At 61.2% G+C, this 11598-nt stretch overlaps 1 protein-coding gene across 1 annotated transcript in view; it reads right to left on the bottom strand.

The window, feature by feature from the left end:
• Window positions 1-272: 272 nt before the first annotated feature.
• Window positions 273-11598, bottom strand: part of RERE (arginine-glutamic acid dipeptide repeats) — a 426659-nt gene continuing 415333 nt past the window's right edge. The window contains exons 13-23 of the mRNA XM_082865410.1: window positions 9874-10036; window positions 8853-8945; window positions 8137-8336; window positions 7167-7328; window positions 6716-6829; window positions 5128-6446; window positions 4810-5032; window positions 3803-4523; window positions 3054-3200; window positions 2393-2573; window positions 273-2036 (exon numbers count right to left, since the gene is read on the bottom strand). Coding sequence (XP_082721536.1) covers window positions 2003-2036; window positions 2393-2573; window positions 3054-3200; window positions 3803-4523; window positions 4810-5032; window positions 5128-6446; window positions 6716-6829; window positions 7167-7328; window positions 8137-8336; window positions 8853-8945; window positions 9874-10036 — 3357 coding nt within the window. The 3' untranslated portion in view covers window positions 273-2002. The remainder of the gene's footprint in view (window positions 2037-2392; window positions 2574-3053; window positions 3201-3802; window positions 4524-4809; window positions 5033-5127; window positions 6447-6715; window positions 6830-7166; window positions 7329-8136; window positions 8337-8852; window positions 8946-9873; window positions 10037-11598) is intronic.

Genomic DNA, 11598 nt, shown 5'->3' with positions numbered 1-11598 from the left:
CAGGAGCGCCCGAGTCCAGCAGGAAGGGGCCCGGCTCAGAGGCGTAGAGGCCACAGAGCGGAGCCGCCCTGATGGCACGTCACTAGCCCCGGGGACACAAACGCCCCTGGCCAACGCAGCCACTCAAGCGATGACAAAGTGTTCATCTGAGCTTGCCTCCCCTCAAGGAGCTAAAGTTAAGGCAGAAATGGAATGAGAGAAAACGGAAGAAAAAACCTACGAACATTTTCAACAGACAAAACCATCCTCTATCTGTCCCAACGGAAACCGAACGTGGCTTTAGTGGACACTGGAAATGCCCTTGAGGCAAGTGTGAATCTGGAACCTGAATCTGAGCTATCGCCTGCTGGTTTCTGGGTCAAAGCGCCAGCCTGTCGACCCGCCCCCTCTGTGGCTCCGGTCCTGGACGCGCTCCACTTCCACTGACCCCCAGGCGGGAACTCCGCGCACCACGGCAGAAAGAGCCCCCGAGAGGCTGAGAGAAGAGGAACAGAAAAGGTCACGTCCTGGCAGAAAGCGTGATCAACAGGTGCAGAATGTCCTTCCAACTTCCCCACCCTCTGCTCTGGAGAAAGTGCAGCACGCGGGCAACTCAGAAAGCCGAGGGGGGCTCTCTGGGCCACCTGCCCCCAGGTGGAGCTGCCTCTCACTCCACGTCCACGGCTGTGACCCCCGTCCTGCTTCCGGGAGGAAGAGTGGGACGCCAAGTGTCTCCCTGTCCGACGTGGGTCCCTGTTCCTGGGGTAACACACAGGCCGCCACTCGCAGCCGGACCAACTCCGGGATCTCCCTCACTCCAAAGCAGCCTCGGGCCGTGACAAGGATGGCCTGGCCTCACCACAAGAAGATCGACATGCACGACAAAGCAGATTTCTAACAGATCCCTTTGGCAAGCATATGTGCTGAGTGACTCGCAGGGAATCGTTTTCTTGGATTTTCTAGAATGTTTGTTTATGAAATTGTCCAAGTTAATATTAAAAAAGGCAGTTCATTCAGAACAATCAAATGCGTGTGCAGAGAAATCTATAAGGAAATCTACAATCTGACACACAGAAACATGTGCTTTCGATCCCTCAGAGACAGCATGGGGGACATTTAACTCCCGCGCTCCTGGTGCAAGATGAGAGGTTCAAGCTAACAGATATCTGCACCGCTGGCAAAGCACAGGCTGGGAACAGACAGAAGTGAAAACCAAAGCAGCACAACAAAGAAACGGTTTGTAACACTGTCCCTGCAAACCCCTGGCTGCTCCCTGCTGCGCCCAAACCTAGTCCCAAGCTTTTGCCCGTTTGTAACTAGTAACGCCCATCTGTTCCCTTTAATTAAAGGGATAATTATATATAACTTTTTATTAAAAAATCAACTCTGTATTCTGTCAACAGCTGGTAGGAATTCACAATTAGTGACATGGCTGGAAAAAATAGATCAGAATAGTAGTTTATGGAAGAAAAAAAAGGCTGTTCTAAAATTATTTATTTACAGACGTAAAAAGCCATGCGCAGAACTTCCTCAAATTATGAAGATTTCCTACAATGTATTAAAATAAAAGATTTTTTAAAAATTACAGCTCTTGGATTCCAAACTCATACGCTGCCTATCTGCAAACCTTGTGGGTTTTGGAACACACGCAACTGAGTGTGTCTGCACGCACAGTGAAGGGTGTGAACTGGTTCTAGCACCTACTGAAGAAATCAAGGAAGGAAAAGAAAACTAAAGCCAAACCCCAAGATTGCAGGGGAGTTTTCTGAATGTTCAGTCCAGTCCAGGCCTCACTAAGTCTCTGGGGGACTGTCATGCAGGGAGACCCAAGCCAGTCTCGAGGAATCCTCTCTACAGACGAACACTAGTATGCTGATACGTTTTTAGTTGTGGGGTTTTTAAATATATAAAGAAATCTTTAGAAGATATTCTTTTTGCTTTTGCAGCTCCTATTGTATGTAAAAAGTCCTGTTTCTCCCCCAAGAATTGGGGTTTCCACAGCCAGCGTTAACAAATAAATAACTTATAACTGCTTGTCACCTTCCTTCTTCAGTCGACTGGAAAGAGGGGGCGGAAAAAAAAAAAAAAAAAGGAAGAAGTAATCAGCGTCAAGCCTGGGTAGGCCTGCAGCTGGAGGGCCCAGATGCCCGGGGCAGCCTCCACACTGCTGACCCCCGCCCTGTCTCCCCTCCTCAAGACAGCTCCACAGGAGGCCCAAGAGGCAGAGGGGTGGGGGTGAGCCGAGGGGGAGGGGGAGGAGTCCGGCACTGGTCGACGGGGGGGGGGGGGGGGGGGGAGGGGAGGGAGGGGGGGCGGGGCAAGAGTGTGGGTGCAGCCAGGAGGGGCAGGAGGGGGTGGGGGACCCACAGGTCGGGGAGGTGGGAGCCTGGCCTCCCTCCCAGCCCCTCCTCACCTGTAATAATCTTCCTGACTCGGGAGGTGGCCACCATGCATGTGCGGGTGTCCGTGCAGCCACTGCTGCTCCATGGCCAGTCTCTGCAGCTCCGCCGACTGGGCGTGCATGGCCTGCAGCTGGTGGGCCGCCGACATGGGGGGTGGGATGGCCCCAGGCAGGTCTCGGGGGTAGGGGGTGCCTGCCAAACACAGAACAGCCTCTGAGACAGGAAGGCCAGGATGAGGCCGGCAAGGAGCTCGGATCAGGAGGGAGCTTCCCAAGGGGACGGGCAAGAAGCCACCTCACCGGCAGGGAGCACCGGAGCAGAGCCCCCGCCCGCCTGCAAGAGAGAAGTGCGGCTCCCGGACCCCTTGCCCCCTGGGCCCTGTCCTCCTCAGCCTACTGACTGGTCCTCACAGAGGCCTGCCCTCAGCCCTCCTTTGAATTCGGCACTCCGCTATCTCTTCCCTGCCCACCATCGTCCCGGCTCCTGATACACGTTTATACCCCTGACCCCCAGCTCCCTGGGAACAGGGGTCTGCCTGCCTTGTTCCCAAGTAGCCTCCCAACACTCAGGAGGTATGGGCTGAATACATGAACGAACGGGGACGTCGCGGCAGACCACCACCCCAGCTCTGCCCTGGACCCCATCCCACCCCTTCCCCAGGTGCGCTCTTACCAAAAACTGGATGGCGAAGCATCTCGTGCTCATGGGGGGGCTGTCCAAGCAGAGGGCTGGGGAGGGTGCCAGGGGGATAGGGAAAGCGAGCCAGGTGCGGGCCAGCAGTCAGGGGGTCAACCAGCGGGTGAACTGGGCCTGCTGAACCTAGGAAAAGGGGCAGAAGTGCACATGCAGGCGGTGCAGGGCTCTGGGGGGCCTCTCGCCATTTGCCCTCGTTGGCAGCAACTCCCAGGGACCTGCTCCTCTCCACGGCTGGCTTCTGGTCATCAGGGCCACCAGCAACCCCGACCCAAAGTAGCTGTCACCCTCCGTGGCCTCCCCGCCCCTACAGCGGAGCTCTGGAGAGCCGCAAAGTGAAGAGCTGGCCACGGCTTTCCTTTCCTCTTCCTCTCCCTCCCCCTCCCCCTCAGCGCACCCACAGGCAGAGCCTCCCCAACCTCGCTTTGTCCAGGACCCTGGATCAGCACAGCCCGCCTGGCCGACTGCCCAAGGCCCTCCTGTGGCCTTCAGGTCCACAGGAACCCCAGGGCTGTTCCAGCCCTGCCCCAGCCAGCATCCCTCCTCCCAGCTCAGCTGGACTGGCATCCTCCCCAGGGCTGCCTCCCGGGCCCTTCACCCACAGGACCCAGAGGCGGCCAGCAGAGCAGGCGCTGCTGGACGGGGGCTCACTAAGCCCCGCTCTCCGCAGACCTCTCAGCCGCGCCCCCCGGCAACGTCCTCTGCCCTTGGCCCCCTGGAGTCCCCACCTTGGTGGAGAGGGTCCTGCTGGTGGAGGTGGAGGTGCGAGTGGATGTGGGAGTGCTGGTGGTGGTGCGGGGTCACGTTGAACATCTGCAGCCGCGCCAGGGGGTCGCTGGTCAGTGAGGCCATGCGCTCGGCGTGAATGCGCTCGGCCGCCAGTCTGTCCGGGTAGCTCATTTCGGGCCGCAGCTGGGGGCCCGCCAGGGCCAGTCTCTCCCTCTCCAAGGGGTTCAGGCCAGGGTGGAAAGACGCGAAAGGGTGGGGGCCGGCGGCGGGGGGGATGGTGAGGGCGCCGTGCCGGGCGAAGTGCTCCATGGGGTTGGCGGCCGGGTGCAGGGGGTCCAGCTCTGGGGGCTTCACCTCGAAGCCCGGCTTCATCCGCTCCCGCAGCTCGCGCTCCCGGATCTCACGCTCCCGGATCTCGCGCTCCCGGAGCTCCCGCTCGCGGATGGTGGGGTCGACGTTGTAGAGGCCGGGCATGTGGTAGGCCAGCAGCGGGTCGGTGGGGTTGAGGGGCACGTAGAAGGGGTGGTTACGGTTGGTGGGCGACATGACGTGGGGCCGGGCGTACTCGCTCAGAGTCCGGAGGGCCGGTGTGTCGGGCCCGATATACGGAGGAACGGCCGCGATGGTGGTGGGCGGGGGCTCGAAGGAGGGCCGCATGTGGCCGGGACCACCGAGCTGGGGGTCGCCGAGGCGGCCTTCATGCGCAGAGCTGGACGCCTTCTGCTAAAGGAAAAGAGGCTGTGAGGGCTGGGCGTGTCCGGCCGCCGGCCCAGCCAACTGGGTCCCCCCGTGCCCCAGACCCAGACCCGGACCCGGCCCAGCCGAGGTCCGGGCCCTGCAGTGGCGGGGCACCCGGGGCCCGGATGGGTCCGCATATCTGGGACACAGAGGTAATGCGGGTGGCTGCCGAGAGGACGCCAGGCGGTGGCGGCCCACCCCCGAGGCGAGCGTGGGGACCAGCCCTCGGGAGCCCCCCCGAGCAGAGCAGGCCGCCCGCCCGACTCACGGCCGCCCGCTCCGCCTCGCGCTCCCGCTCGCGCTCCCGCTCGCGCTCCTTCTCTTTCTCCTTCTCCCGCTCCCGCTCCTCTCGCGCCTTCTGCTCAGCCTCCCGTTTGGCCTTCTCGATGGCCTCCTCCCTCTTCTTGGCCAGCTTGGACCCCGCCAGAGGCATGAAATACAGGTCTGTCCGCGCACATGAGTTGTAACCCCGGTCCAGGTGTTTGTAGAACCTGAAAAAGGCCCGGGTCTCGCTGGGGTCCCTGCCGAGGCCCCAGGTGCCCAGCTGTCCCTGCCCCAGACGTGCCCGGTTCCCGGGGACCAATACCTGGCGGATTGGCTGGCGTGGCTGGGGGTGTCCACCACAGTGGGCTCAGGGGACGGGCTCCGAGGCGGGGGAGGGGGGCTCTCAGGCTCCTCAGCTTCGTCCAGGGCCTCTTCCTTGACCTGGACGGTGGGGAGCGGGCAGGCTGCCCCCCCAGCTACGCTGCCTCCCGCAGTGACGGGGGCAGAGCAGGGCGGCTGGGCCGAGGGGCCAGGACCCGCTGGGGGGGTGGAGGTGGAGGGGCAAGTCGGAGGGGTGATGGGAGGAGGGGCCGTGGGGGCAAAGGGGTGCTGGGCGAACGGGGGCTGGGGGGGCACCTGGTGGAGGCCCGCAGCGGGGTGGGAGGCAGGGGCCAGGCTCTGGCTCTGGGTCAGCACAGGGGGCTGGGCAGGGGAGGAGGGCAGAGGCTGGCTCTGGGGCATGAGCTGCAGGGGAGGGGGGTGGGCCGAGGGCGGGTGGTGCGTGGACAGGGAGCTCAGGGGCTTCAGGGCCGGAGGGGGCGGGAGGTTGGCATTCATGGAGAAGGGCGAGGGCCCCGAGAGGTGAGGCGGGTGCTTGTGGGCCTGGGGCGCCGGCAGCTGGGGGATGGGTGTGGTGGGCGGGGGCTTGATGTGGGGCATGGCCAAGGGCGCAGGTGGCAGGGGCTGCTCCCGAGGGGGCTGCGGGGGCTGCAACGCCGACTGAGAGGCGGGCGGCTGCAGGGAGGCGTGAGGGTGGGCCGCCGCCTGGGAGGCCTGCGGAGGGAGGCCGAAGGGCTGCGGGGGGCCTGGGTGCTGCAGCAGCGGCCCGGCCTGGAGGCCGTGAGGGCCGGGCGGGCCCTGACCGTGCAGGGGGGGCTGGGGGTGGGGCGGGCCCGGGGTGGCGCCGGCCGGCCCGGTCAGCGGCTGCAGCGGGGGGTGCGGTGAGGGCAGCCGCTGTGGGTGCAGGGCAGGTGCCTGCTGGACGTGGGCGTGGGGAGCGGGAGCTGAGGGCGCCTGCGGCTGGGTGGGGGGCTGGGAGGTCGACGGGGAGCCCTGTGACGGGGCGGTGGTGGCGGGCGTGGGCCCTGGCGTGGGCGGCTGGGCGGTCCCCGCCGCGGCCGACGAGGCAGCTGGAGCGGCCCCACTGGGAGCCTGTAGGGCCGGGGGCTGGGCCTGCAGCATCTGCTGCTGGGCCGAGGAGTCGGAGTCGCTTTCGTTGTCCTGGGGGCTGGGGATGCTGGGGGACGTGCTACGATTGTCCTGGTCGATGTCTTTGGGGTCACTGCTGCCCTCATCGTTGACGCTGCGGCTGTCTGAGCTCTCTCCCTCGCCTTCGGACGGCGAGTTGGGCCGGCTGATCTCCTAGGGCCAGAGAGGGGAGGGCGGACGCTCTAGGGAGAGCTGGGGCGCCCTCTGCCCTGCCGCACAGTGAGGTTTGGAAGATGAGGCAGCACGCGTGGCTCCGGGGACCACGGGGCCTGCCCTGACCCGGCCAGTCTCGGGGGCCGCTCTCTAGGCCCCTCCCTGGGAGACGGGACACGACCTCTGCCCAGGAGGATCTGGGCTGGGGCTTCTCAAGGGACATTAGCTTCCATTAGCAGCGATGAGCGCGGCTCAGCCACAGATCTCACCTGGGTCTTTGTCTTCTTGGAGCTGGTCCTGTCGGCCTCATCCGTATCAGAGGCCACCTTCTCCCGCTGGCGCTTGGTGCTCTTGAGAGGGGACGAGGCTTCCTCCTTCACCTTCTGAGGCGGGAAAGCCCACAGGGAGACTCAGGCTGAGGCAGCCTCGGGGGGTGTGGGTGACAGCTGCTTGCTGACGCCTGGCCCCCCGCACGCCACGCTCCATCCCCGAAAACAAGAAAGCTCTGGAAGGGGCCAGTGTCTGGGGATGGGAAACTCAAGGCAGAGGTGGCCCCCAGAGGTCCGTGCTGGGAACCGCGTGGACCCCCATTCTCCAGGCCCCAGGCCAAGGCACTGCTGGTGCCCAGGAGGCTCCACGAATGACTGAGGGACACGGGGAAGCTGAGCACCGACTCCAGCAGCCCGGGTTTCAAGGGGAGGGTGGGCCCCAGCGCCTCACCTTGGCCGACTTCTTCACCGTCTCTGCTTTACTGTCGTTGCTGGAGGTGCTGGCAGCGCTGGGGGAGTTCCGGCCGCTGGAGCGGATGTCTTCATTGATGGGCGAGGCGCGGCCATCAGGGCTGGCTGGCTGCTTCTTCCGACCACTGCGCAGTGTAGACATCTACCCACCCCAACCGGAGGCTGGTGAGACTGGGCCCCAGTTCCCACACCGGCCACCTGAGCCCCGGTCCCAGGCAGGAGCCTCCAGAGCAGGTCCACCAACAGTCTCACGGCAAATCCCAGACCCTGGCCAACCATGGGGACCCCTGGCTGTCCCTGGCTGCACAGGGGTCACCATGGAGTGAAGAAAGGAGGGGGTGAACGGGCGGGTTTACATGGAAAAGAGGGCGATTCTCAGCTTACACCAGAAGCGCTCGTCTCCAGGGACTGTCCTGAATGAGGCGAGCCTGCCTGAGGGCAGAAGTCGGGAGGGCAGCCCTACTCCGTGAGCTACCCCGAGGGACAGTTACACCTAAAGTCAGTTTTAAGTCACCTCACCCTTTCTGTTTGCTCCATGTTAACTGCCCGCTCCTCCCACCAGATCCAAACACACACACTTGCTGATTTCACCTGACAGGATGGAAGTGACCCAAAGAGATGAGCTGTCAAATAATGCGCTCAGCTCCTAAAACCACCAGGCCTTCAGCAGGTTTCTGCAAAGCCATGGGGGCTCGGAAGAGACAGGGGTACAGCAAGTCACACTGGTCTACCAGCTCCCCAAGGAAGATGCAAGGGAGGGAGAGAACAGAGAGCTCTTCCCAGCCCCACAGGCAAAAAGCTAATTAATGCCTTTGGGCAAATCATTTCACCTTCGGGGGGTCTGCTTCTCTACCCAAAATGAAACACACCTACCATCCTCCTCCTGATGGGCGCAAGCCCCCAGCAGGAACCTGGAGAAGCAGTCTGGCTGCCTGGCCACGGGGACTCACCGAGCCACGACTCCGTCGTGTCCTCATGCTATGTTTCCCACTGGGCCCATCGTCTTCCTCTTTCACAGGTTTGAACATAAATGGTGGGGGGTCCACGGGCTTCTCAATGGGGGGGAGCTCGCCGTATTTCTTGAAGTGAATGCGGCAGTCTGTACAGAGCAGGATGTTCTCCCGGCCCCCGTGGTGCCAGTCTTTGGAGGCTGTGCAAGGGAAGAGGGGCGGGGGTGCCAACCTCGACAACCAGCGCCCCGGGGACAGGCATCGGAGCAGGGAGGCCCTTCCGTGGGCTCAGCTGACCCCGGCGTCACGAGAACCATGTAGCGCTGAGCTTGGACAAACACCTGTCACCCAGACCACAGAGGTACTAGTGTCGCCCTGCTCTCCCCTGGAAGGGAGAGGACTTCAGGCCTGCCCACCACCCACACCTCATCTCAGGAGACCCAGGAAGAGCTGGCAGCAGGCTCCCAGGGAACACAGGCCCCGACCCTGAACAAGCCTGTCCTACCCACTGGTCGGCACTCCATCCTGAACGCTAACAGGAGAGTCAAGTAAAACAAAGATCTTCAACTTTCTAAGTAACCCTGAAGACAATGCAAATGTCAAGTCAATGACCGCCCAGACAGGCCTCCAATTCGACACCCCAAACGTGCAGAGCCGGAAGTGGCCGAGCCCGGCCGTTCCAGCGCAGGGCGCCCTGCCCACCAAGCCGCACTTACTGGTGCTGAAGCAGTGGCGGCAGGCGTAGCCCTTCAGCTCCTGCTCGCTGTCCTCACTGTCGAAGTCATCCTCACTGGCTGAACTCAGGTCCACTGGGCACGATGGGCACGCAAGGGGGTGGCGGGAGACACCGTCAGCTGGGCCAAGACTGGGACCACCTGTCACCTCTGGCCTGCCCCAGGCTCTGAGCCAACAGTCAGGGTGGCCCAGCAGGCCACAAAGGACCACGCTGAACGAAGAACTCGTGTATGAGGGGTGGTACCCAAGGGTCTGCCCTGCCACTCCGCGGGGAAGCTGCTGTCACGCCTCAATCCCGGGGTGGCTGGCACCGATGCCCACAGCTGGTGGACGTGAACAGGGCCAAGTGCACCTGCGACGCCCTCCCTGACACCCTGAGGAATTCCCTCTCCAGCAAGCCCTAGCCCCTCCGGCCCTACTGGATTACTTCTTGTTTGCATGAGCAACATAAGCGACCCTCAGGCTGAGTGCCCTGGGCCAGGGCAGAACCACAAGGCACTACTCTAGTTTTCAGAGGTTAAGAAGGTGTGGGCTTCACCGTCATATCAGATTGCAAGTCACAGGGGACCAAGAGGAGAACCCCAATAAAGCAGCAGGAAGGAGAAGAAAACATTCATCTGACGGCAGGGCAGCCACAACACAAGTGCGGTACACCCTCGGCTACGGGGAAACGTCCTCTGGGTCACCAGTAACGCCTCAGGCCAAGGCCAAGACTTACATTTTTGTAAAAGATGATGTTGAGTTTAAGGAAAACCTAAATGTACGAATAGTTTGCAAAACTCTCCCTACCAAATCCCCCGAGTCAGTGAGACACTCAGGTCAGGCTTTGTACTCCCCCCACCACACACACACACACACACCCACACACACACACACACACCCACACACACACACACACACACACACACACACACACACACACGAGCTGTGCCAGGGATGCCCAGGAAAGCAGGCCCACCCACAGCTGGGACACGGGCCTGCGTGTGCACAGCCCCCACTTACAGAATTCACTGGACGGGGGTCTGGAGGGCGTGTTGACGGGCGTGGATGCAGTGCGGGTCTTAATCCTCCTGAACACGGCCTGCCTGCGGTGCCTGCGGTGCGCCCGGGAGCTGGCTGCTTCCGGGGTTTTCTTCCAGTAGTAATAGAAGGTGATCAGCTCTCCCTGCATGAAAGAAGGGACGGCTGTGAGGGAAGCACCCTCGCCCCAGCACTGCCTCTTGCGCTGTGAGCAGAGGCTGGCTCTACGACAGCTGTCCGGAGGCCTGCCCTCCCTCAAGACACACCTGCAGAGCTGCCAGGCCACTGGGGCCAGCCCCTCGGAGCGTTAAGCGGGGTGTGTGTGTGTGTGTGTGTGTGTGTGTGTGTGTGTGTGTGTGTGTACGGGTGTGTGTGTGTGTGTGTGTGTGTGTACGGGTGCGTGTGTGTGTGTGTGTGTGTGTGTGTACGGGTGCGTGTGTGTGTGTGTACGGGTGCACACACAGAGGATGATCTCTCCACAGCGTTTCAGTGAATCCACAAAGGGGTGACACGGAAATACCCGGCCAGTTAGACCATTCCAGAAACCAAAGCAAACAACTGAGGTGGCAGGAACTGGGGCCAGGAGGAAGGTCAGGAAGAACAGACCCCAAACCCAGGCAAACTGCTCTACAGCCGAATGCCCACCCCGGACAAGCCAGCACTGGGTGCCTGGCGAAAAAGATTAAGAGTGGACACAGCACACTGTGGCGCTGGGTGGAGATGAAAGGCCACATGTCACGAGGTCAGTGTTTCAGGCCAAAGGAGCTCCTCATTTCATGCACGGCCCAAAAGAAAGGGAGGCAAGACCTCTTTCTAAAAAACACAGCAAGTGGACATGAGTCCAAGTACAACTTGGAAAAAAAAAAAAACAAGAGCGTTTTTGGCACTCCCAGCCCCAAGGGGCTCATCGGGCACACCGTATGTGTACACACACGGGTGGGGGTGGGGGACGGTCGTATGGTGTGTTCCACTAACCCTGGCTGACAAAAGACCGTTTTCTTAAAACAAACACCCCAAGATAAAGTGCCTCTACTTGGAATGTTTAAAAAACAGTTAAAACAGACTTCCCTGGTGGTACAGTGGTTAAGAATCTGCCTGCCAATGCAGGGGACACGGGTTCCAGCCCTGGTCCGGGAATATCCCACGTGCCGCAGACCAACTAAGCCTGTGCGCCACAACTACTGAGCCTGCGCTCTAGAGCCCGCGAGCCACAACTACTGAAACCTAAGTACCACAACTACTGAAGCCTGCGCGCCTAGAGTCCGTGCTCCCAACAAGAGAAGCCACCGCAATGAGAAGCCCGTGCACTGCAATGAAGAGTAGCCCCCGCTCACCACAACTAGAGAAAGTCTGCATGCAGCAGTGAAGACCCAACGCAGCCAAAGATAAATAAATTAAATAAATTTATTTTTTAAAAAACCCAGTTAAAACAGTGAGAGAGGCTCGATCACACTGATCTTCCCTAATTAAATCAATACTGTAGAAAGTCAGTTAACCTGACAGACGGTATCTTGGGACGTGTCCCTGGCAGGGGGGGTGGCAGGGGGTATGTGGTGGTGCGTCCTGCATCTGAAGGTGGGAGCTTCTTGGCCAAAGCCCACTCTGCCTCACAGGAGGCTCTCTGCCTTGGGAATGGAGGGGCCAAAAAAGATAAGTGAAGAGTCTGTCCTCCAGTGACCTGAGGGTCTAGCTGCAAAGACCAGTGTT

This window comes from Leucopleurus acutus (genome assembly GCF_964270905.1).
Source record: "Leucopleurus acutus genome assembly, chromosome: 2".
Taxonomy (NCBI): domain Eukaryota; kingdom Metazoa; phylum Chordata; class Mammalia; order Artiodactyla; family Delphinidae; genus Leucopleurus; species Leucopleurus acutus.
The sequence above is the reverse complement of the archived record's forward strand: the minus strand, read 5'-3'. Positions and strand labels throughout refer to the sequence as shown.